Source organism: Carettochelys insculpta, chromosome 17 (assembly GCF_033958435.1).
Source record: "Carettochelys insculpta isolate YL-2023 chromosome 17, ASM3395843v1, whole genome shotgun sequence".
Classification (NCBI taxonomy): domain Eukaryota; kingdom Metazoa; phylum Chordata; order Testudines; family Carettochelyidae; genus Carettochelys; species Carettochelys insculpta.
Genome location: NC_134153.1, coordinates 32126399 through 32152163, shown reverse-complemented (window position 1 = coordinate 32152163; position 25765 = coordinate 32126399). Strand labels below are relative to the sequence as shown.

The window sequence follows — 25765 nt, the reverse complement described above, 5'->3', positions numbered from 1 at the left end:
AGCTGTGAATAAATGTCAGTTGATATTCTGGTGTTTAACTGTGCAATTAATGGTGACTAATTTTTTATTAATTACATGAGTTAACAGACACTAACGAACAGCCCTAGTTCCTGGCTCCCTGTAAAGACCTCGGGTGCCACCTGTTTATGTTCACTGCATGTCATTATGACTGGTGCTCTGTGTAAAACCCATAGCAAGACCAGCATCTGATGAAGTGAGTCTGTGCTCATGAAAGCTCATGCTCAAAACTTTTCTGTTAGTCTATAAGGTGCCACAGGAGCCTTCGTTGCTGTTACAGATCCAGACTAACATGGCTACCCCTCCGATACTTGTGTAAAACCCTGTGTCTCTAAGGAACAGCCCATCAGCTTCCCTTTATGTGGCACCACCCAGCAGGTTGTGAGGCACCCCAGAAGCTGCAACAATAAGTTGTTGTGAAGGGTTCTCGGCACCACAACATGCAGCCAAGCTCCTGCTCTGTTGCAACCTTGGGTGATGGGTCACATTCCTGAGATGCTATTCCCCAGCTGGCCACTGGGAGCCCAGCCTCCCTGGGGGTTGAGTGACAGGCTGGCTACCCAGGTAGCAAGACATCCCTGGCTTCCACTTACCACCTGTCAGATGAGGAAAGTGAAAGGAATGAGTCTGCATGTTCCCTCCGTATCAAGCTTGGACGAGAGGTTGGTTCACTGCAACCCCAGATCGTACTGCTCCCTGAGCAGGTGGGACTGGAAATGCAGCAGCAGGAGAGCTTTGCGGCCTTGGGAGGAAGCACTGCCTGCGGAGGAAGCACTGCCTGCCTGTCAAGGGGTTGGGGAGCAGAAGCTGAAGAGACCCTGAAGCAGGTCCTGTAGCTAGTTATAGGAGATTTTGCCTTCAGCTGCCAGTTTCTTGATGAGGGCAAGTTCAAAGTCAGCGCTGTGCACTCCAGTACTGCGGAAGGCGCTCGGATAACGGTTCTCTTCCCAGTAGTGGTGCCAGTTCCCATTGCTGTCCGCACCGTAGCCAAACACTGCAACCTGCAGGCAATGGCAGCAGAGCCCCAGGGTTTTGCATTTGCAAAATTACACGTAAAAATCCCCATAAAATGAAATCTTTCTAACTGTGTGTGCACACTGCACGCCCTACAGTGGCAGCTGTTGTTCTGCCAGGTACATGGCCAAGCCTAACCTGAATGGCACTGAACCACTGGGCATGCTGCCTGGAGCAAGGCTCCAACCTCAACTCTATTGACCAGAAGCTGCCAGTGGAGGCTGAATTCTGCAATCTTTCCCAGGCCAGATACCTGTCCAGGCACCAGCTGAACTTCCCAGGGACCACATGTTGCTGGTCAGGCACCTCTCTGAGCTGCCCTGCGCCATGCTGAGCAAATGGAAGATCCTCTCATGAATCAGTAACTGGTTAAAAGGCAGGGAACAGAGCATAGGCATAAACGTCTGGTTTCCAGACTAGAGCCAGGTAGTGGTGTCTGTCAGGGGTCTGTACTTGGACCAGTGTTGTGCAAAATATACATAACTGACCTGAAAAAGGGGCAAACAGTGAGGTGGCGAAGTTTGCAGATGATACAAAACTGCTCAAGACATTTAAGTCCAAAGCAAAAAGGATCTCATCAAACTGGGTAGTAGTAGTAGGCATCCTTCAGTCTCCATAGACTATGGATCGCGCCCTTTAAAGTTTCAATTGAGGACTTCATTTACAGCGTCTATTGTGACTATGAAGACCCACACGAGAGTGACAGTCCTTGCTGCATCTCTTGCAGATGTGGTGGGTGTCTGGCAAGTCCTTATCGTGCTTTCTGTGTGCTCGCTTCTCCTCTGCTAGCTGTCTGATCTTCATCTCGCCCTTCTGAAGGCCCTTGTGTAACCCCTGCCTCCATCTGCTGCGGTCATCTGCTGGTTCTTCCCAGTTGTCCAGCTCGATGTCTACCTCTCTGAGGTCTCTCTTGCAGACATCTTGCAGACAAACTGGGTGATTGGGCAACAAACTAGCTGATGAACTTCAGCTGGGCTAAATGCAAAGTAATGCATGTTGGAAACCATAACCCCAGCTATACGGAGAAAATGATTGCGGTGGGGGCGGGAGGGACAGGTCTTGATTAGCTGTTACAACTCAACCAGTGGATCGTTCTTTAAAAAAAATCTTTCCTGACTGTGCAGCAGCAGGCAAAATAAATCAAACAATGTTGGAAATTGTTAGAAAGGCCAAAATATTATTAGTCCCTGTTATGCCCATGCCTTGTTGACGCTGTACAGAGGTCACAGCCCCAGCTCAAAAAAACATACAGTTGAGCTGGAAAAAGTTCAGAAAAGGGCAACAAACATGATGGGGGATGGAAGAGCTGCCAAATGAGGCACCATTCATAAGCCTGAAACTTTTCAGCTTGGAAAAGAGATGCCTGAGAATGATATGATAGAGGGTTATGAACTCTAGACTGGTAAGGCAACAGTAAATTAGGGTGTATTATTTACTCTTTCTTGTAATGCAAGAGTTCGGTGTGGGGTGCCCCCCAGTGAAATGATTAAGCAACTGCTTTTAAGCAAACCAAAGGAAGTACTGTATTTCTTCACACAGGACACAGCCAATCAGAGGGACTTCTTGCCAGGAGATGTTGTGAAGGCTAAGACTTTAACAGGACTGGGTAAGATCCTGGAAGCTAGGCCCATCAGTGGCTACATCCAGGATGGGCGGGGGGCAGGGAGTTCACCATACTCTGGAGTTCCTGGCCTTGGTTTGCTGTGTGTTGAGAGTGGACAGCAGAGGATGGCAGCGGGGGAGGGTCCCTTGCTTGCCTGGTCTGTTCGTTTCTGCTGAAACTCCTGGCATTGGCCACTGTCAGAAACAGGACGTTAAGCTAGAGGGAGCATTGGTGTGAGCCACTGTGAGCTTGCTGGGTACCACACTCTGAAGCCCAGGTACTTAGGAGAGAAGAAGCCCATGTATGCTACAGGCTGAGGAGTGACTGGCTAGGTGGTAGTTCTGCAGAAAAAGCACCTGGGGATTACAGCAGACAAGAAACAGCATGCCCTTGCTGCCAGGAAGGTTAATGGTATATTGGGCTGCATTTGTAGGAGCACTGCCAGTAGATCGAGGGAAGTGATTATTCCCCAATATTCAACACTGATAGGGTCACCACTGGAGTATTGTGTCCAGTTTTGCTCCCTTCCCCGTCTCGGCACAAAGGTGGGGGGTGGACAGATTGGAGAATGGCTAGTGAAGAGCAAAGACAAAGATTGTAGCACATGACATGAGGAGAGGGTGTGGGATTTGGGCTTATTTAGTCTGCAGCAGAGAGGAATGAGAGGGGATTTGACAGCAGCTTTCAACTACTTGAAGTGGGATTCTGAAGGGGATGGAGAGAGACTGTTCTCAGGGGTGGCAGGCGACAGAACAAAGAGCAGTGGGCTCAGGTTGCAGTGGGGCAGGTCTAGGTTCGCTATCAGGAAATACCATTTCGCCAGGAGCCTGGTGGAGCACTGGAATGGGTTCCCTAGGGAGGTGGTAGAAGCTCCATCCCTAGAGGTGTTTACAGCCAGACTGGACAGAGCTGTGGCTGCGGGAATTTAGTTGGGGTTGGGTCTGCTCTGAGCAGGGGATGGAACCAGATGGCCCCTTGACACTGCTTCCAACACTATCCTTCTCTGATTCTATACCACAGGAGGAACCTGGCACCTTCTCCCCACGCCTCTAATCAGTGTCTGCATCACATCCTGTCCTCATCACAGGCCGTGACAATTGGCCGCACCCACTCCAACACTTACCTGATCACAGGTGTGCAAGGCAAAGATCAATGCCATGAAGCCTGTGGACGGATACTTCCCATGGTGCTGTGTCCATTTGTCATGGATGTATTTGAGAAAGGCGGGGTTCAAAATCAGCACCTGCGAGGCAGAGACCAGAAATGGTCCTCTGTGGTGCTAACAGGCCTTACCAACAGCACAGCCGAGCCTGGGCTCACCGCTGACACCAGTGTGGCACTGCCTAGGAGGGGCTGGCAAAGGTACCTGAGCACCCGCTGGGGCCAAGTGCCAGAGCTGGGCATTCACTGACGAGGAGAAAAGCACCCATCAGGGCAGGGGCTCTCTCCGATTATTGCACTGAGACAAATGGCCTCTACTGGGTCTTGGCGTCCTGTGGGCAGTGTTATCACACAGTGCATGGCAGAAGAACATGTGCCAGCAGGACTGTCCCCTCCCAAGGGCCTTCTGGGACACTGTAAGCAGCTGTTGGAGAAATGGCCAGGCCTGGGAGCTCTGCACTTGGCTGGTCAGGCAGCTCTGGATGCTCTGGTTTGGCCTGTGCTGTTTGGCATTTAAGCTGGGTGGCTCGGAAAGGTGGCACACTCCTGCAGCTGCTTCTGGGGAACACAGGGGCTGTGACGTCGCACAGGTTTCTGGCCTAAATGACTGGATGCCTAGCACATCTCCGGGAGTCCTGAACACAACTGGCCTCAGGACTGTCACACACCAGGGCCGTGTCTACACTAGCCCCAAACTTCGAAATGGCCATTTTGAAGTTTACTAATGAAGCGCTGAAATACAAATTCAGCGCTTCATTAGCACGCGGGTGGCCGCGGCACTTCGAAATTGATGCGCCTCGCCACCGCGCGGCTCGTCCCGACGGGGCTCCTTTTCGAAAGGACGCCTCCTACTTCGAAGTCCCCTTATTCCCGTGAGCTCATATGCTCATTCCCATATGCATTTCAGCGCTTCATTAGTAAACTTCGAAATGCCCATTTGCGTGGCCATTTCAAAGTTTGGGGCTAGTGTAGACTTAGCCCAGAAGTCACTTCACAAGCACCTGGGCCCGATGCCAACATACAGACTCGGTGGCCCCAGCTGTTCATATGGAGAGCTCACATGCTCTGGGCGGGACTTTAGGTGTGGTGGAGGGGGGGCTCATATTGGAGATACTGGGGGGGGAAGGTGGGCAGGCGTAGCCTGCCCACGGCTAAAAGGCCCCTCTCACAGCGGGGGGGGGGGGGGGGCACTAAAAACACCCAGTCACCAAATAGATGCGGGGGACAACAAAGGAAAAAAACAGGGACGGGAGTGAGGGTCAAAGGTTTAAAATAAGGGAGCCAGAAGGGGATACTGAGCAGAGGACCCCGGACAGCACCCACCGCTCCTCGAAGGTGTCCAGGGAGTTGGTGGACTCCGCCCAGAGGAACTCCGCTCGGATTCGTGAGCGAAGGGAGGAACGGAAGTAGGCCCCACAGTCGCAGGCCGCCCCCTCTGCCAGCCTCCTCTCCCTGGTCTTGTATATGGCCATTTTGGCCATGGCCAGGAGGAGGCTGAGGAGGAGGTCCCGCGACTTTGTGGGGCCGCGGATTGGGTGTAACAGGATGAGGAGGTGTGGGGAAAAGTGCAGCCAGAACCTCAAGAGGAGGTTCTGGAGGAGCCGGAAGAGGGGCTGCAGCCTGGCGCACTCGACGTAGATGTGCGCCAGGTTCTCCCTCATGCTGCAGAAGGGTGGAGGGGGGCTCAGGGCTGAGGCAGTGGGTTGGGGGGGGGGGGGGGTGTAAGATGTGCATGATGCTTAACTGAGGCAGCACCCAGAAGTTGCTGGTATGACCCTGTGGCCCCTAGGCACAAGACTGCCTGAGGGCTGCCCTCAGCTACAGAGCACACTTACCATTTAATGAGCGCTGTGGGGCTGAGCCAGGGCAGGGGCACAGCACAGAGTCCCCTGGTCACCCCCCATGTATAGGGACCAGAGGGACTTTTACATGGCACTCACCAAAGACACCAAGGTTCCTTTTTTAACAGGTTTTTTTCCTGTGGAAAAACTGGATGCCTGGCAGCCCTTACCTTGCGCCTGTCAGCTTTAATGAACTGTTTGACTCTTCTGTATGTACTACAAAAGAAAGCAAAACATGATCAGTGTAAAGCAGAAAGTGTGGTCAGTGCAAAGCGGGAAGGAACGGGAGGCGTGGTCAGTGTAAAGAGGGAAGTGTGGTCACAGTAAAGCGGGAAAGAATGGGAAGTGTGGTCAGTGCAAAGCGGGAAGGAATGGGAAACGTGGTCTGTGTGAAAACGGGAAGTGTGGTCAGTGTAAAGCGGGAAGGACTGGGAAATGTGGTCAGTGTAAAGCAGGAAGGACCGGGAAGCGTGGTCAGTGTAAAGCGGGAAGGACTGGGAAATGTGGTCAGTGTAAAGCAGGAAGCGTGGTCAGTGTAAAGCGTGAAGAAACGGGAAGTGTGGTCAGTGGGAAGCGTGGCCAGTGTAAAGTGGGAAGGAACAGGAAACATGGTCAGTGTAAAGCGGGACGGAATGGGAAGTGTGGTCAGTGTAAAGCGGGAAGCGTGGTCAGTGTAAAGCGTGAAGAAACGGGAAGTGTGGTCAGTGTAAAGCAGGAAGGAACGGGAAGCGTGGTTAGTGTAAAGCGGGAAACGTGGTCAGTGTAAAGCGGGAAGGAATGGGAAATGTGGTCAGTGTAAAGTGGGAAGGACCGGGAAGCGTGGTCAGTGTAAAGCGGGAAGTGTGGTCAGTGTAAAGCGGGAAGAAACGGGAAGTGTGGTCAGTGTAAAGCAGGAAGGAACGGGAAGCGTGGTCAGTGTAAAGCGGGAAACGTGGTCAGTGTAAAGTGGGAAGGACCGGGAAGCGTGGTCAGTGTAAAGCGGGAAGGACCGGGAAGTGTGGTCAGTGGGAAGCGTGGTCAGTGTAAAGTGGGAAGGAACAGGAAACATGGTCAGTGTAAAGCGGGAAGGAATGGGAAGCGTGGTCAGTGTAAAGCGGGAAGGACCGGGAAGTGTGGTCAGTGGGAAGCATGGTCAGTGTAAAGCGGGAAGAAACGGGAAGTGTGGTCAGTGTAAAGCGGGAAGGAATGGGAAGTGTGGTCAGTGTAAAGCGGGAAGCGTGGTCAGTGTAAAGTGGGAAGGAACAGGAAGCGTGGTCAGTGTAAAGCAGGAAGGAACAGGAAACGTGGTCAGTGTAAAGCGGAAAGAAACGGGAAGTGTGGTCAGTGGGAAGCGTGGTCAGTGTAAAGTGGGAAGGAACAGGAAACGTGGTCAGTGTAAAGTGGGAAGGAACAGGAAACGTGGTCAGTGTAAAGCGGGAAGCGTGGTCAGTGTAAAGCGGGAAGAAACGGGAAGTGTGGTCAGTGGGAAACGTGGTCAGTGTAAAGTGGGAAGGAATGGGAAGCGTGGTCAGTGTAAAGCGGGAAACGTGGTCAGTGTAAAGCGGGAAGGACCGGGAAGTGTGGTCAGTGGGAAGTGTGGTCAGTGTAAAGCGGGAAGGACCAGGAAGCGTGGTCAGTGTAAAGCGGGAAGGAACAGGAAACGTGGTCAGTGTAAAGCAGGAAGGACCAGGAAGCGTGGTCAGTGTAAAGCGGGACGGACGGGGAAACGTGGTCAGTGTAAAGCGGGAAGGACCAGGAAGCGTCGTCAGTGTAAAGCGGGAAGGACCAGGAAGCGTGGTCAGTGTAAAGCGGGAAGGACGGGGAAACGTGGTCAGTGTAAAGCGGGAAGGACCAGGAAGCGTGGTCAGTGTAAAGCGGGACGGACGGGGAAGCGTGGTCAGTGTAAAGCGGGAAGGACCAGGAAGCGTGGTCAGTGTAAAGCGGGAAGGACGGGGAAACGTGGTCAGTGTAAAGCGGGAAGGACCAGAAAGCGTGGTCAGTGTAAAGCGGGAAGGACGGGGAAACGTGGTCAGTGTAAAGCGGGAAGGACCAGAAAGCGTGGTCAGTGTGAAAACGGGAAGCGTGGTCAGCGTAACGCACTGTCTTCAGCAGCATGTACATGTTTTTTTCTGGTCCCCGCCATGACTTCTACAACCTGTCAGGAGTGAAGCTGATGCCTGCACAGCTCTCCTCAGAGGTGAGTGGCTGCCTTGTCATCAATGCCTCTGCTGGAGCTGCTGCCTGGTCGGTGCCATACCCTGGCCACAGCTCAGGAGCCTGCTTGGCTTTCAGCACAGTGCCATCCACCCACCCAGCCTGCTCGGATGCGCCAGAGTGCGTCTGGATGCCAGTTCTGGCCCGATCAAGTGAGAGACCTGCTCCTTCCCTGAGGGCTCTACAAATGGTCTTTCCCTCAGTAGCTGGTTTCTGGCTTGCCCGATGCTGTGCTCCCTCTGGCGTCAGTCAGCCCAGCTGAACACCATGTCAGGCATGTGCCCAGCCCCAGGGGGAGGTGGGAACAATCTAGCCCCCCGGAGCAAACCCCCACCTCTTCCTGAGGGAAGGGGCTCATTATCTGGACACCCACCACCCTCATCCTCCTGGTGGGCCTCCCAGCCCCCTCCTTGGACACAGTTGTGACTCACCCCCCCTCCCCCCACAAGTCAGTGGAGCCTGAGCTCCCTCAACCCCGTCCTGCGTGGGGACTGGTGCTGTGGTCACCCTGGAGCCCACTGTCCCATGGGACACCCAGCACCTCCAGAGCTGCCTCAGGCCTGGCCTCTTGGAGGGCTCCACTCAGCCCCGCTCAGGGCAAATGATCTGTGCCCATCCAGAGTCTCCTGCCCAGGACACCCCCCCTCAACAGAAGTATCCCCACCCCCGCCTAGGACAGCGCATGGCCCAGGCTCACTAGCGCATTTCCCCTGTGGAGAAGGCGCTGGTCACCCATTTCAGGTCCAGCACTTTAAAGGGGACCAGCACCAGGTGGACCCCAGGCTGGAGGTCCACAGCACTTTCAGGGTACATAAAATGGTGAGTTGTCTTCGTGCCGACATCCGCCTCGAACCCGGCAGTCTGTGCCCTGTTCATCCTGGGGGCGAGAGGGGAAGTGCAGCTCAGGCTGGGGCAGCACACCCGGCCACGCAGGATGGGAACCTGCACGCACAGCCTCCCAGGGGTCCTATTTGGGCCAGGAGGAGGAAGGGGCTTGGACCCTCCCTAGCTGAGAGGGAGCTGGGGCTAGGGGCTCAGGGCCTGCCCTGCCTGGGAGGGGAGGGGAGGGGATGGTGGGGCTCAGGGCTGGGAAGATGAGCTGGGCTCAAGGGACTCTTCCTGGCCAGCAGGCAACTGGGGGCGGTGGGTGCTCAGAGCTGAGGTCATCTGCCCCGCTCTGGGCTCACTGGGCTGCTAGCTGGCTTTTGGGTTGAACTGGAGCCCCAGCGCTGTGCCCCATCCCTCAGCCGCTCCCAGCTGAGCTGACCATGGTGCCCGAGGGAAGACAGCACGATGCTGGTAATAGAAATGCCTGTGGATGCCTGGGTTCTCCCGCCTGCCCAAAGACCAGGCGGCTCTCAGCAGCCTTGTTCTAGCGGGGTGCCCTTCACTGTCAGCTGCGAAGGAGCAAGGCCATGAACTGGCCCCAGAACAGGACAGGGGCCCAGGTCATCTATGCTTCTGCCAGGGCTCCAGCCCTGCTTGCCCAAAGCAGCTGCAGCAGGCGGGGCTCACTAGAGAGGCTGACGGAGGGCAGGTGAAGAGCTGGCTCTGCCCCACTCACCTCAGAACCCAGTGGTGGGAGTCGATCTCTCGCCCGTGGCGGGAGTCCCTCAGCCTCCCAGAGTTGCCCACCACAGCACACGTCCTGCAGTGGGAGAGGGGCTGAGTGCCCATGGTTGGGGATGGCAGCATTTCAAACATGTGCTGGATTATTCCCTGGAGCTGGCCACTGCTCCGCGAGCCCTGCAGCATCTAAGGAAGGAGAGCAACGGCATGGCTGCAAGGCCACCAGACCCCGTGTCCAGCAGGGCAGCCAGCAGCGCATCCTGGCAGCTGAGTACGTGGGCGTAACCGTCCATGGGCAAACCCACGTCATCGGCTGCCTCACGCCAACGTTTGTGATGAAGTGGGTGTTGCCCACGAATTTGCTCATGCCCACAGGATTCTGCCTTGTTTCTGCAGCTACAGACTAAAACGAATACTGACGACCAAAAGCCTGTACCCCTTCCTCACACAAACTCTTCACCCCACAGCTGCTTAAGGCTCTGCGAGGGGGTGTTGGGTGCAGGTGCAGGAAGTGGTGGGGGGGGGGTGCAGCTTGGGTTCAGGTGGCAGTCTGGAGTGCAGGCTCTGAGAGGCACTGGGGTCCTGGCTCAGGCCTGGGGTGGGGCTGGGCGTCCTGGATGCAGATGCTGAGCAGGAGTTTGGGCGCTGGGTGCAAGCTCTGGAGGAAGTGGCATGTACTTGGGTGGGGGGGGCGGGGATGCCATGCTCACGCGGAGACACCCCCTCTGGCAATGATTCCTGGGGATGTTAGTTGGGGGGGGGCGGTGTCCTCTGGGCACTGCTGTGGCTGCCCCACCCACCCTCCTGGCACGGCACGGCCCACCTGCCCCATGCGTTAGCTAGCTCCACCTGCCAGGCGACCGAGTTCAAATGCCTGGGGGGCGGGCAGGGGTGGTGTAAGGACTGGGGCAGCAGGAGCTCACTTGCCTCAGAGCTCTTCAGCAGGATTGAGCTCCTGCTGCCTGGCCCCAGGCCACGTGCTCAGCCTGGCTGCGGACCTGTGTCCCTGTGGCTGGGCTGGGGGGAGGAGGGGGAAATGATCTCTGCCGTGTGTGGGTCTGTGCCCTACCCAGAACCCCTCCCATGGGGGTCTGTCCCCCCCCCCCGCTCCCATCTCCCCTTCCCTGCTGCAGCCCCGCCCCCGCCACCAGCCCAGCCATCTGTGTCCTGCCCAGCCCCACTCCCGCCTGGTCTGCGCCTCACCACTCACACTGGTGGGCTGAGGGGTGTGTGTGTGTGGCTGCCCCCTTGACCAGCATGGGGCAGAGATGATGGTTGGGGCCGGGGGGGGCTCTGCAAGACTCTCACCCCAGAAGCCCCTCAGGCAGCAGCCAATCAGGTGTAAGACCCCACCCCCCCACCTTGCGCCAAAGGCAGCCCCCTCCTGGCTCATAAGTGGTGGGGGGGGAGCATTGGCACCCCCACAGGCCCCCCCCCCTTCCCGGCACTGCCCCACCTTGGTGCTGGAGGGGAGGTGCTTGGCCCCTCCCTGGCCAACTGGGGCAGAATCGTTGGGACGAATGGGGATGGGTGAGCGGCAGGTTTGGGGGGGGCGGGGATTGGTGGGGGGGGTAAGCAGGAAGCTGGAGGGGATGGATGAGGGGCAGGCTGTGGGGGGGCAGGGGGAATGTGTTGGGTGTGGGGTGTCCCATGTGGGTGGTGGGGTTTCAGTCGAAGTGGGTGGGGGTTTGCGTGCTGAGGGTGGGGCTGTTCAGTGTGGGGGCGGGGGCTCGCGTAGCCCCATGGCAGGAGCAGTTAATTCTGAGCAGGGGTGGGGGGAGGTGGGGTGCTTGGGCCGAGCCGGGGCGGGGGGTCAGTCTGAGCAGGGGTCAGGGGGATCATTGGGCTCAGCGGGGGGTGGGGTGGGGAATTGGTATGTGTGGGGTTGGTGGGTGTTCAGGCGGGGAGAGGCTGGGGCCGTGTGGGGGTCAGGCTGTGTTGGGGGGGCGGGGTTTGGGCCTCACAGGGCTCAGTGTGTACGGGGGTGGGGTGGGGGGCTTGGGCCGAGCAGGGGGGTGTTTGGCTGGAGGGCAGCAGGGGCCTGCAGGTCAGTCTGGGCTGCAGTGAGGCTGCCCCTGAGATGGGTGAGCGCCCGGGGCACTGCCTAGGGCTGTTCCCAGCCATGCGTGTGTGTGTGTGTGCGCACGCGTGCGTGTGTGCGTGCGTAGACTGCAGTGGCTACCATACAGTTACGCCCTGGTGCAGGTGCCCAGGCAGGTGCCCAGGTGGGGCCAGTAGTGGCTCTGCAGCCGGGACAGGCAGGTGGATGGCTGGGGCTGGGACTGGGCACCAGCGCCTGCAGGGCCAGGGAGAGGCCGCTCCCTCAGGAGAGAACGGACCGGTGTTCCCCGCTCAGCCTGGAGAGCAGGCTGGGCACTGAGCCCTGGTTGCTGGAGGGTGGGATGGGCTGGGGCAGCTGGTTACAGGGGTGGGGTGGGGGCACTGCCAGGGGATAGGGCAGGGGTGGCTGGACTGGTGTTGAGCTGGGCGGGCAGCTGGACTGGCACAGAGATGGGGAGTGGCCAGAGAGTGGGGTGGGGGTGTCTAGAGCCCATTGGCAGCGGCATAGGGCACCGTGCCATTTGGTACCCCACACAGCTGCATGCTTTGCCTGTCGGTAGCCACTGGGCAGTGAGGCTGGTGGGCGGGGGGGGGGGCAGGGAAGGGGGACTGAGGGTTTGGCTGGCTCAGGCCCGAAGGTGGAGCAGGGCCTTTGGCGTCAGGGATCAGGCCACAGGAGCCAGGCGGTGGACTCGCTCCTAAGAGGGACGGAATCAGACATCTGCCGTCTAGATCTAGAATCCTGGCAAGTTTCCTGCTTACCTGGAGCTAGAATATTGGATATTACAGAGCCCCTGCCAAAAATCATTAAACCTGTAGACTATTACCCCTTCCTACTTCTCCACGTAGGAACCAATGATACAGCTAAGAGCAACTTTGACGCGATCACGGCAGATTATGTAACCCTGGGAAGGAAGCTCAAGGAATACAGTGCTCAAGTGGTGGTGTCGTCTATCCTCCCTGAGGAATGATGGGGGTCCATGTAGGGACTGTTGAATTGCAGAGGCAAACGTGTGGCTGCATAGGTGTTGTAGCAGGGAAGGATTTGGTTTCTTTGACCATGGGATTCTCTCACGTGAACAGGGATTGCTGGGAAGAGATGGAATCCACCTCACAAAGAGAGGGAAGAGCATCTTTGTGGGCAGGCTTGCAAACCTAGTGAGGAGGGCTTTAAACTGGGTTCCTTGTGGGGGAAGTGACGCAAGCCCTGAGGTAAGTGGGGAAGGAGGAGGGAACAATCAAGCAGGTTTCCTGGGAGAAGAGGAGAAAGTGGGCCAATCGGCCCCTTCTCTAAGATGCTTGTACGCTAATGCCAGAAGCCTGGGGAACAAACAGGAAGAATTGGAGGCCCTGGCACAGTCACACAAGTAGGAAGTGGTTGGAGTAATGGACACTTGGTGGGACGAGTCGCATAACTGGAGCACGACCATGGAAGGTTATAAACTGGACAGGACGGACAGACAGCGGAGAAAAGGAGGAGGAGTTGCGCTCCATGGGAGGGAGCAGTGTGATTGCTCAGAGCTCCAGTATGAGCAAGGAGAAAATCCAGTTGAGTGTCTTTGGGTTAAGCTTAGGGGTGGAAGTAACAGAGGTGATGTTGTAGTTGGTGTCTATTATAGACCACCACATCACGGAGATGAGATAGATGAGGATTTCTTCAGGCAGCTAAGTGAAGCTTCCAAATCACAGGCCCTGGTTCTCATGGGAGACTTTAACCATCCGGACATTTGTTGGGAGACCAATACAGCAGCACACAGACAATCCAGGAAATTTTTGGAGAATGTTGGGGATAACTTCTTGGTACAAGTGCTGAAGGAACCGACCAGGGGCTGTGCTCAACTTGACCTGCTGCTCACAAACAGGGAAGAACTAGTAGGAGAAATAGAAGTGGGTGGAAACCTGGGCTGCCGTGACCATGAGATGGTAGATTTCAGGATCCGGACAAAAAGAAGAAAGGTGAGCAGTAACGTACAGGCCCTCTATTTCAGGAGAGCAGACTTCAACTCCCTGAGAGAACTGATGAGCAGGATCCCTTGGGAAATGAAGATGAAGGGGAAAGAGTTCAAGAGGACTGGCAGTATTTAAAAGAAGTTTTACTGAAGGCACAGGAAGAAACCACCCCGCTGCATAGTAAGAAAGGCAAACATGGTAGGCAACCAGCTTGGCTTAACGGGGAACTCCTTAAACTCAAAAGGATGTGTACAAGAAATGGAAACATGGGCAGTTGACTGAGGATGAGTATAAATATATGGCTGGAGAATTCTGGGGAGTAATCAGGAAAGCAAAAGCACAATTGGAACTGCAGCCGGCAAGGGATGTGAAGGGTAACAAGAAGGGTTACTACAGGCATGTTAACAATAAACAGGTTATCAGAGAAGGTGTGGGGTTGTTACTGGAAGAGAGAGGTAACCTAGTGACAGATGATGTAGAAAAAGCTGAAGATCCTAGACAATGCAATATGGGAAGGTGGAGGGCACCCATCTGTGGGCAAGGCACAAGTTCTGAGCTATCTAGAAAAACTAGATGTACACAAATCCATGGGTCTAGATTTAATGCACCCCAGCGTACTGAGGAACTTGGCAGGGGCCATTGCTTGAACCTTTGGCCATTATCTTTGAAGACTCTTGGAGACCGGGGGGGAGATCCCAGATGACTGGAAAAAGGCAAACGTAGTGCCCATCTTTAAAAAAAGAAAGAAGGACAATCCAGGGAACTATAGACCCATCAGCCTTACCTCAATCCCTGCGAAAATAATGGAGGGAATCCTCAAGGAATCCATTTTGGAGCACTTGGAAGAGGGGGAAGTGATCAAAAGTAGCCAGCATGGATTCATCAGGGGCAAGTTCTGCCTGATCAATCCGATTAGCTTCTTTGATGAGGTAACAAGCTCTGTGGACAAGGGGAAGTCAGTGGATGTGATATACCTTGACTTCAGCAAAGCTATCGATACAGTCTTCCACAACGTTCTTGTCCATAAGTTAAGGAAATATGGATTGGATCCTCGGACTATAAGATGGATAGAAAGCTGGCTTGACGATCGGGCCCAACAGCTAGTGGTCAATGGCTCACTATCTGGATGGCGGTCTGTTTCAAGCAGAGTGCCGCAAGGCTCAGTTCTGGGACCGGTGTTGTTCAACATCTTTATTAATGACTTGGTATGAGGGACTGGGTTGCACCCTCAGCAAGCTTGCGGGTGACACAAAACTAGGGGGAGAGGTAGATACGTTGGAGGGTAGAGAGAGAATCCAGAGTGACCTGGATAAATTGGAGGACTGGGCCAAAAGAAATCTGATGCAGTTCAACAAGGAGAAGTGCAGCGTCCTGCACCTGGGGCAGAAGAATCCTGAGCATTGTTACAGGCTGGGGACCGACTAGCTCAGCAGCAGTATGATGGAAAGGGACGTAGGGGATATGGTGGGTGAAAGGCTGGATATGAGTAAACAACGTGCCCGTGTAGCCAAGAAGGTTAACCACATACAAGGGTGCATTAGGAGGAGCATTTTGGGCAGATCTAAAGAAGTGGTTGTTCCCCTCTATTTGTCACTGGTGAGGCCACATCTGGAATATTGTGTCCAGTTTTGGGCCCCCCCCCCAGTATAAAAAGGATGTGGATTTGCTGGAGTAGGTTCAGCGAAGGGCAGCAAAAATGATTAGGGGGCTGGAGCACAAGACCTGTGAGGAGAGGCTGAGGGATTTGGGCTTGTTTAGTTTACAGAAGAGAAGACTGAGGGGTGATTTAATAGCAGCCTTCAACTTCCTGAAGGGGAGCTCTAAAGAGGAAGGTGAGAAGGTGTGGTGTCAGATGGCAGAACAAGGAGCAATGGCCTGAAGTTAGAGAAGGGGAGGTGTAGGTTAGATATGAGGAAAAACTACTTCACCAGGCAGGCGGTGAAGCATTGGAATGCGTTGCCTAGAGAGGTGGTGGATTCTCCATCCCTCAAGGTTTTTAAGTCCCGGCTGGACAAGGGCCTGGCTGGGATGACAGTGTGGTTTGATCCTGCTTGAAGCCGGGGGCTGGACTAGATGAACTCCTGAGGTCCCTTCCAGACCTGTGAGTCTGTGATTCTATGAAGTGCCGGGGGGGGGCGGGGCTGAGGGGGTCACTTTGAATCATGGCTTGCTGGGTTCCCGAATTTTTAAATTGCCCAGGCAGGCCACAGGTACAACAGGTGGCCCCTCGCCTTGTGGGAGGCTCGTCCTGGGCTCCGTCCTTCCGCCTGCTCCCCTCCCCCCACCGCCCTGAAGCTGGGGCTGAGACACCCCCCACCCCCATGCCCTTCCACTGGGTTGGTGCCACAAGCCCCCCCCCCCCCCCCAGGCAAAGGGGCCTCAGCCCCAGCCCCAGCCTGCTCTGGGGAAAAGTGTCTCCTCACACCTGGGTTAGTCATGTCCTGTGCAGATGCTGGCATGGCTGAACAGGAACCACCTCTGGGCTGGGTCAGGGGATGCTGTGGCTGGTGCAGAGCTCTGGGAAGATGAGGGTGGGGCTGATCTGGGGAGTTGTCCGGGCAGCTGTGGGGCAGGAGGAGGGGGCGGGGTGGGGACAGGCTGCAGCCAGTATGAAGGGCTTCAAGGCAGCTGGGATGGAGGGGCTCCTCTGGGCATGTGCAATCCGTGGGGCTGTGACCACGCCATGGGGTGGGGGAGCTAGGCAGGTGTGGCGGGGGGTAAGGCTGAGGGTGAGGAGCTCCTCTGGGTGGGGCAGAGGGGGTTCCTCTGAGCACATGGGGGACAGGGCTGTGGCCAGCCTGAGGGGCCGCCAGGCTGGTGGGGAGGGAAGGCTGGAGAGGGGGGGCTCTTCTGGACAGTGGGGACGGGGCTGCACTGTACAGCGGACGCTGTGCTCAAGCACAGCACCCTGGGTTTTGCTGGGTGGGTGCGGGTGCTTCTGGCTCTGGCCAAGGGAGGGGGCTGGGGGCCGGTGATTGTTCAGCCCTGGGGCTGGGATTGCTGTCGGCAGGCGTGAGGAGGGGCCTGCGTCAGGTTAATTCCCGTGACTGACTCACCAGCCACCACACGAGGACGTCTGTGGGTATCTGGGCCGTGTGCGCCGTCAGCAGGGGATGTATCCCTGGATCATAGCGCTCGTCAAACCAGGCCGAGCTGTTGCGCTCCGGGCCACAGCTGGCACGGCCGCAGGGCTTGCTCTGTGAGCCAGCCGCAGGCCCTGGCCCGTCTCCAAGGCACCGGGCAGCGGCCGAGTGCCCCAGACCTACAGACTGGTACGCCTTCCACAGCACAGGCACCACGCACAGCGCAATGGCAGCCCACAGCCTCCTCCAGCGCCGCATCCCTCACAGCACCGCGGGTCCCTGCCAAGTGTCACTGTGCCGCTGAGTGCGACCTGCCCCGCGTGGGGCCCTGGGCCCCACCGTGCCCTTGTGGGATGTAGGATTCAAATCGCCTACAAGCAGGCACTGTTGGTCGGGAGCTGGAGGTCCTGCGGAACAGAGGGAAGGGACAGGCATGTCAGCACACACTGCCTGGGCCTGGCACCAGTCCCCCACAGCTCTGCAGGGGGGCGGCTCCTTCTGGGCGCCGTCTGGTGCCATCCCACCCGCAAACAGAGCAGGGAAGGGGCGTCAGGCCAGGCTGCCATGACAGGACCGGCAAGAGGCCCCGGCAGCCCTGGCACAGGTGCACTGAGGGGCGCTCTGTGTGCGCGGCAGTGGCGTCTCCCCAGAGAGGGCCTGGTGCTGAGCCCAGCAGTGCAGCACTTGGCTGCAGGTTGCAAACTTCGGAGTCAAAGGGTAGGCCCTGAACACGGCCAGGCCCGCCGAGCGGGGCCGGGGGGCAGTTGCCTCCAGGCCTGGCACTTCAAAGGGGCCTGAGGCTACAGTCACGGCCATAGCTGGAGTTGCAGCGGCGGTGGCCGGAGCGCCAGGCCCCCTTGAAACACTGAAGAGCTGGACTGCTGCTCTGCATGGGGCGCTGAGGGAGTGTGGGGGGAGCAGGGCTGGCTGCCCTAAGCCACGCCCCTTCTGCCTTTGGCCACGCCCCTTCTGGGGCAGGGAGACAGACCCCCCCGACCCCGGGGCCATAGTTGCTGTTGGCATCACTGACACCATGGGCAAGTGAGGCAGAGGTATTCCCTGCTCCCCACCCGCCTCCTCAAACCACCGACCCACAGAGGAGCCAGCTGGGATCACACGCGAGTGACAAAAATCCTCAGGGCCATAGCCCCCCACTGGGCAAGAGTCACCTCACTTGTGTGCCGGGGGGCACTCGGGCTCTCCCTGCACGGCAGACCCCAGCAGGGGGGGCACCAAGGCTCAGGGCTTGCCCCAGGGCTGGATGAACTCGTCCGGGGGGGACTGGGACTAGCAGGTTTTATGGACACCCGCTAAATTCTAGGGTGGGACCAGCAATGAGGGGCCGTGTGTGCGGGAGGGGGCTGCTGGGGAGCGGGGGATGACTAGGAGGTAAGGGCCCCGGTGCTGCAGCTTTGTGAGCGGAGCTGCTGCCTAAGGTTCCAGCTCGGCACACAGCTGCACAGCAGTGCAAGCAGCTCTGCCGCACGATTCCAACTCTGTGCTGCTGGGCGTAGTAGCTCTGCCTTCAGAGCCCACTGCCTGGCCTGCAGCTGCTGCTCACCAGCTGCCCAGCTCTGCCGCACCCCCATGCAGTGATCTGGGGCCCCCACAGCTGCTTGTTGGGTTTGGACCCCTAGGAAAGAGGAACAAGGATGGCCCAGGACACTACAGACCAGGGAGCTGAACTGCTGTGCCAGGAAAGCTAACGCGCAGCATCCCGCACCTGCCCCCGGCCCATGTAAGGAGGAGGCGAACGCCTCTGCCCCTACCCCAGCTCCACCGTGCTAGCATGTGGCCCTGCAGCCTGCTCTGGCACCAGTGCTGTGTCAGAGCAGAGTAGGGGTGCTGCCTTGCGCCCATGCACACTCACCGGGGAAGGACGGGCTACCTCACCGGGCAGCCCTGAGACATGCAGGTGACAAGTGAGAGTCTCCACCCAGGGCCGGGGCTGAGCCTGTGTCCGTAGCCCTGCTCACTTACAGGGCTGGGCAGGGTGCGCACATCCGCTCTCTGAACAGGAACTGCAGCGCAGAGGGGAAATCAGCAGCCCACAGCCCTGCCCACAGCTCAGCCCTGTGCAAACAGCTGAGGGGCCATGCCCACAGGGCCTGCCACACTGATCCAGAGAGCAGCCCTGCACAGGCCTGGCCACCACAGCTCCCTCCGGTCAAGGCAGCCAGAAACCCTGTAGAGCAACATGGCGTTCAGCAGACAGCCTTGCAGAGCCTCTGTGCCTGTGGGCGGACAAAACCCTACTGCCCTCCACAAAGGCCCTTGTGACTGATGGTTTGCCCCCTCTGATGGCTCCCAGAGAGGATCCCAGAGAGCAGCTCATGCCAGGGTGGTGCTGGCCTCTCCCCAAACCCTCTGCAGGGGTGCCGGGTTTGTGTCCCCACCCCTTGCAATGTCCAGGCCAGGGGATGACTCCTAGGCCATTGAAGCCAATGGAAACTGAGGGCCTCAGGCCCACAGAGATAAAGGTCCCCAGGCTCAAACATCTAATTTCTGTGTTTGGGCTTCAGCTGCCCTGGGAGAAGCACATGTGCCCTTCAGGCCAATGCATTACGTGGGCCCATCATGCTCAGGCTCCAGCAATATTCCTGGCTCCACCAAATTTTGGGGCCAGGTCTCTCCCCTGGCCCCGCCTGCTGCATTCATGTGCTTTCCCTGGCCCTGCCATCTCACGCCAGGTGATTTTAAAGGGCTCTGGGGCCTCGGCTAACACCACCAGCGGCTCAGGGCTAGGGTGGCTGCCCTTAGATTGTGTTCTGTGGCACCATATAGACTAACAGGTATTTTGGAGCATGAGCTTTCATGGGAAAAGACCCACTTCATCAGACCACAAAAGCTTAAGCCCCCACAATCTCAGTCTATAAAGTGGCACAGGACTTCTTGCTGTTTTTGCAGGCACAGACTAACATGGCTATCCCTGTGATGCTTAGTAACAGTCCGGGCCCATGGGAGGGAGAGCTCAGCATGTCCCAAGGGGACTGGGAGTAATCAGGGAGTGGGTCTAGACCCACAACCCAAATACAGAGGGGAACAGAACATGGCAAACCCAATTTTCCGCCCCACACATGAGAATGGGCAGATCCCTGCAAGGGAGTAGGTGTTACCTGGGTACAGGGAATAGGCCTTGTGGATGATAAACCATGGTTGTGCCTGCGCTACAAAAATAACTTCAAAGTACAACTTGGAACTAAGCAACTGCGAAGTTGAGCATCCACATACCCTACTTCAAAGTAGGGTACTACTCTGCTCCTGGGAATGGCGTAAGGACTTCCAAGTGGGGCTCCCTACTTCCAAGTTACCTAGTGAGCTGAACTGCTGTGCTAGGAAAGAATGTGTGGCATCCCAAACCTGCCCCACTACCTGTTCAGAGAGTAGATGTGCACACCCTGCCCAGCCCTGTGAGCGAGCGGGGCTACGGACACAGGCTGGAGCCCCCACCCTGGGCAGAGACACTCACTTGTCACCTGCACATCTCAGGGCTGCCCTGTCCTTCCCCAAGGAGTGTGCAGAGGCACAAGACTGCTAGTCCTGGGTGGAGGGTGGAAGTCCTGGGGGTAAGTTAACTTCAAAGTAAGAGAAAATGTGTGCAGACTGGCTGCTGGCCACTTCGAAGTAGTGCCTAACTTTGGCGTCAGTTCCTAGTGTAGACGCACCCTGTGAGCGTTCAGAATGTCCCCAGAGCTGCTGCCGCTGTGCTGCCTGTTCAATTTAGAGATGACTGTGTTACTCGTCCAGTGCAGCGTTGCAATGACCGTCGGCCTGTCTGGTGCACGTGACGAGAAGTGATTTGGGAGAGGAAGCGTGTTACATGTTCTCGTGCTACGCAGCAGCGTGTTACACGGCACGATATTGTTAACCTGGGGCCTGGATGTAGTGCAAGAACATTGCGGCTGTGGCAGGATTTTAGCAAGGGGGGACATAAGGGGACTGCTGGCGCCGTACTACAACTCAGTAGGGGCTTTCACTGGTTAGCGCCCAGTATCAAAAGGAAGGGGAGGGTCCTGGAGAAATCAGAATCTTGAGACTGACAATCCCCACGAGCAATGGGAAAAGGCCAGCCAGACTGACAGGCAGGCAGGCCAATGAGGGTGTGAGGAGTCTGCGGAGAGTGCGCCATGGCAGCTAAATTTCCAGGGTTAGACTAAGTCGGGCTGAGCTAAGGCAACAGCTGGCACTAGGAGAGAGCCACACCCACCAGGCATGGGCAGAGCCAGTGGGGTGGGCGTGGGGTCATGGGAAGGGATAGACGCATCCCATAGAGCTGGAAGGGACCTCGAGAGGCCATCGAGTCCAGTCCCCTGCCCCAAGCACCATCCTTGACAGATTTCTTTTTAATCTACTTGCCCCAGACCCCTAACAGGCCTCCTCACAGACTGAGCTCACAATCTCTGGCTGGCATTATGTTGGCACGATAGCCAACTCATTGTCACGTATTTCATTTTAACAGGAGTGAATGTCACAATGTGGTTTAGAACCATTGCAAAAATAAACAGTGTAAACGAAATGTTATGTAACCCTTCTGCTGGAAAGCATCAGCAGCAACCAGGGCCGGGTTCAACATCCAGGGGGTCCTTTTCATCCATCTCACACAGAACTGGCTCGAGCCCCCACCCAGTAGCCTGGGTGCCTCCTAGAGGCAACGCTTCCCCAGTCATCAGCACAGAGTCTGAGCGTAGAGAAGAAACTTTTAATGAAAGAGGCAGAGAAGTCAATTGGCGTAAACTTGGGAAAATCCCACACCCGGAGTTCACAACCAACCCTCAAGTAACTGTCCCAGCTCAAATGGCTCGAGCAGTGTCCTTGGCCCCTCAGGCTCACCAGTCCAATACCATAACCAGCCAACCCACATGCCCAAACTTTCTCAGTACCCCCATTTCAAATGTCTCACTTACAGCTTGGTCCAGTCTGTGCATTCCCTCATTGAGCCTGAGGCAATGCCCTTTTACGCTGCTCATGCCTACGATCTGCCTACTGCCGCTCCTACTAAGCAGCTGCTGCTCTCTTGTGGGTTTTTACTGCAAGCAAACCCCTGTGATTCCAGGTCATAGTGACATTCAGCTCTGACCGTAGCCACAGCACCCACAAAGGTGGATTCTTGTAGAATGACTATACCCATCTGTAGGTCTATTTGTGAAGAACCAAGAACTAGCCCAAACAATCTTGCAACTGCATAGCCAGCAGACTCCCAACTAACTCATTCAACCTCTGTGCAGCCCTCTTTTCTCTACCCACACAATGGGTTGAGGGGGGAGCCCTCTGTAATCCATATCTTACACCTAATGATGACTGCCCTGAACCAGCACCACCAACCATCACCACCCCCCGCCCACAAAACTTCAAGCATTGTTGAGACACCACAATTCTTACACTGGGTGATAGCAAAAATTGTGACTTTACAACAACATGTTGTTTACAATACGCAAAACCTCCTTGCTTTGCTTGCTCCCAGCAGGCTTTGTTTGTAAGGTATTACATATACACACCTTTGCATTGTCATGCAAATGATCTCTGCAGGACACATCCCCAACTCCTTCAGCAGTATTGAGCTCCTGCTGGCACATTCCTTACAGTAGTAACTAAAACTGGCAGCACAGTTGGCTTTTCAGTGGTGGCCTGGTGCAGGACATATAGATACAAGCACAAAGTGACGATTTCTAAAGCAAGCATGTGTGAACCATATAGACAGGGCACTCTCTCTCACTATCAGAGCTGCATCTGATCTTTTCCCCTTGTGCACGGAGTTATATGCAGAATAAATGTTTCTATGTGCACAAAAGCATGACCAACAAGTAGAAACAAAGCCCAGCTGTGGGCACATTCTTAATCAGCTTGACAGCATTTGAATCTCTCCTGAGTAGCTGCCCACGCCGTCAGCATAACATTCCGGGCTGTGCTTGTGTGCCATTCCATCTTTATGGATGCTAGCTGAGACAGCGACATGAGAAAAACAGCCCAACCTGCCCTTTAGGGAGTTTCACAATTTTATTTGTTTCTAACACACATGCAACACTGGTGTATTTGTTATTTTTTCCAGCAAGGTGTATAGGTTGCACAGGGTTGCTGGGTAGGATTTGCTCAAGTAGAAGATGTGTTTCGAGCCTGGGCTTTATTCTACTCAGGGCTGCTAATGTGAACAATCTTGAGTGTGCTGATCAGATTTTCCAGGATTATTAAATAAAGGCAAGGACACACAGGGCATATAGAAGCAGGGCCCCCTAGAACCATTTGCTTCCATAACTGTTTTTCACAGAAAATTGGATTAAAAAATATTTTGCAAGAAAACATCTGCATTCACTGAAAAATTCAATATTTTAATAGGAAACCACCCCACAAGTACTCAGCGAGGGCAACACTTTCATTGGGAGATGTTGCTCCAATGCCTTGAAGGAGCTGAAGTTGGGTGGTTCACCCCATTTTCCTCTATAGCCCAGGTTTCCCCAGCCACCCATCTCCCATGCTGCACCAAGGCCAGCACAGCTTCTCCTTCCCATGAGGAAGATGAGTACAAAGCCAAGCACCCAACCCACAGGGGAGAATGGGAGCAGAAGCCACCCACATTCCAGCTCACATGAGGTGCCTCGGGAGCATCTCCAAGTCCAGATGTTTTGGTTTTTAGCTAATTCTTTCCATTTTTGAATGATTTTTCTGGGGGGAGGTAATTCCATTTCCGCTGAAAAAAATCAAAATTTTCCCAAGAAAATGTAGCCAAAAATGATTATACCCAGCCCTGAAATTAAATTTTCCACCACATGTCCCATGTTTCAGCATAATGACAGACCCAAGCTAATTGCTGCCTGGGCAGCCCCTGCTGCCTTCCCTTGGGGGCTGTAATACCAGCTGTTTGCGATGGCTGAGGCAGCACACTTGTGCCACAGCCTTTAGCTGCTGTGCAGAAGAGCCAGTGAGGCAGGCAGGACAAGCCAGCTGCAGCAACCCAACCTTCCCAGGGCTTTGTGGCTGGCCATACTCACATAGCCCCCGAGCCTTGGCTCAGCCTGGTGTGTGCTGGGAGCTGAGACTGAGCACAACCCTGGGAGAGGCACTGGGAACTTGTCAGGACCTGAGGAGGGCAGAGGAGAAGCAGAACTCTGAGGGAAGGGGGCTGTTATTGGGGTTTCATGGGTGGGGGCGTAGCAGGGTGACTGTCCCACTCCTGCAGGGAAGAGGTTAAGGGAGCAGGCTTTGGAGCCCGCAGCTGGGGCCATTAGCTGCCAATTTGGGCCCAGGTGAGGCTGTATAAATGAGGGCTCCTGGATGCGGGGGGAGAAAAGGAGACTCTTGCTCCAGCTGTGGAGCAGGAGGGACCGGGCGGCCAAGGAACCTACAGGGGCTTCCTGACACTGCAGGGCTGGGGAAAGGCAGGCAGGCGGAGCTGGGGGAGCTCTGGCCGGGTAAGCTTCCAGGCTACAGGCCTGAGACAAGGCCTGAGGGTACTAGCGCTGCAGGGAGGCAGCGGGTCCAATGCCTGGCCAACGACGAGTGGCCCCTTCAGACTGCAGTTTGCCCTTGAGGGGAGGGGCTAGATGACAACGGGCAGTGGGCCACTCAGGCAATGTGGGTATGGAGGGGCGTGGTTCCCTAGGAGGGAAGGGCCCCGGAGAGGGGGCACGATGGCAGGGCAGTAGCTGGAGGTCAGGGGCTAGATGATGACTGGCAGTGGGGGTCACGTGAGGGCTGGAATTCCCCGAGAGGTGAGGACCCCAGCGAGAAGGGGCACGATGGAGGGCAGTGCCAGACGGAAGGGTTCTGGGAGGGAGGGACGTGGGGCTGGTACATGATAGAGAACAGGCAGGTGACCGAGTGTGAGATGCCGGCCGGAGGACAGCACTGCAGAGGTTGAAGAGCTAATTCCCAAATGACCAGCAAGAGGCAGTGCAGTGATGAGTCCCACCTGGGTAGAGGGGCACTCCTAGACACCAGCTACTTCCCAAAGCCTCACCCTGGAACCTCCGTGCAAGACTGGGTGGCAGCAGCCTGGACGAGGTGAAGCTGCCAGTTCCGTTCACACAGCCCAGCTCAAAGGAGGTGCAGGGTGAGTAACTGTAAAGGATCCTGCCCCCTTGGACCAATGACGCAGCAGTGGGCCCTTGGCTTTGGCAAGGACTTACTCCTCTATCTTCACAGCTCTCTGTCAAGCTCAGAGCAGCGTGCACTAGACCACTTCCAGAGTGGCAATTGTTGGGTGAAGGTGAAAGTTTCAGAGCTCATTAGGTGGGGTGGCTACAGATCCCTGGCGAGCTGCTACGAAGACCGTTTCCCCAGGCAAGCACAGGGCTTGTGCTGGACCATGGGAAGAGGTGATGTGTGACTCAGTGCCAGCTACCTCAGGAGTTGCACAGCCACTTGGCCTCTGTGGGCGCTTTGCAGCAGGAAAAGATGGAGTGCAGGCCTGCACCTGCAGATCAGCACATGAGGGTGGGAGTCTCTCCTGGTTCTCCTTTCTGCTCTCATGTTCCATAGCTGAAGGATGAGTGCACGAGAGAGCAGGCTGCAGCTTTCCTTGGAGGGCTGGAGGAGACTACCTCAACTACGATCTGTCTGCAGCAGAGCCCACAGCTGCAGCAAGGGCCTAGACACTTCTTCACAGGTGTGCAGCTGAACTCAGCTGCCTGCTGGGTTTTGACAGGTGTGAATAACCAAACAGAGGAGATAGGAGCAGAATGAGGTACAGGGGGGAAAGTTAAGAGAGAAAACTCAGGTTCACCCAGGTAACCTTCCTGGCAGTGGGGAATGGGTTCCCCTGGGAATGAGGAAGATGGAGCCCCTTGTTTCCTCTCTCTCTTTGTTTTGGATACCTCAACAGCTGTGCAGATCACACCCCTCACACAATGGGCAAACCCTCCTTACCAGCTTGGTCCCATACAGGTGGTTTCTGAAGAGCGAACACAGTCACAGCCTGGCCTGAAGCACAGGCCTAGACACGGACAGGGCCAAGGGTAGTCACCAGCCCTCCGTGCTGCCCGCAGTGCACCAGGCTGCCTCCCAGATATGCGTGGGACACTGCTCCCATGGCAACTCCAAGGGCGTGGGGCTCCAGCTGCCACCCCTGGTACTACAGCAGCAAAGGGAGCCCTGGGCCTCCTGTAAGTGCCAATCCCTGGAGCTACTGCCCTCATGTTGGGGGACCTGGCTGGAGTGCAGGCTTTGAAGGGTTCACTCTGCTCAGGAGAGAGCGAACTAGAGGCGGAGTAGCATTGTATGGTAATGAAGAGGTGACGGGAAAGACATGAGAAGTGATAGAAAGGACGAAAGGGAGTCAG

At 56.1% G+C, this 25765-nt stretch overlaps 1 protein-coding gene across 1 annotated transcript; it reads right to left on the bottom strand.

Annotated features, from left to right (window-relative positions):
- Positions 1–56: 56 nt before the first annotated feature.
- Positions 57–16751, bottom strand: LOC142022394 (CMP-N-acetylneuraminate-beta-galactosamide-alpha-2,3-sialyltransferase 2-like). Its single transcript, XM_075012167.1, has 6 exons — positions 16467–16751; positions 9395–9585; positions 8528–8707; positions 5808–5853; positions 3759–3878; positions 57–1019 (listed from the first exon to the last, which is right to left on the bottom strand). The coding sequence occupies exons 1-6, from the start codon at positions 16749–16751 to the stop codon at positions 855–857; spliced, it is 987 nt and encodes a 328-aa protein (XP_074868268.1). The 3' UTR covers positions 57–854.
- Positions 16752–25765: the final 9014 nt, after the last annotated feature.

What these genes read in the sequence shown, in the direction of transcription:
- LOC142022394 (XM_075012167.1), bottom strand. Translation starts at nt 16,751, where the DNA reads ATGCGGCGCTGGAGGAGGCTGTGGGCTGCCATTGCGCTGTGCGTGGTG. An exon ending in ACGTCCTCGTGTGGTGGCTG is followed by an intron (nt 9,586 to 16,466) that starts GTGAGTCAGTCA and finishes CTCCTTCCTTAG; the next exon opens with ATGCTGCAGGGCTCGCGGAG. An exon ending in TCCACAGGGGAAATGCGCTA is followed by an intron (nt 5,854 to 8,527) that starts GTGAGCCTGGGC and finishes TTTCTTTTGTAG; the next exon opens with TACATACAGAAGAGTCAAAC.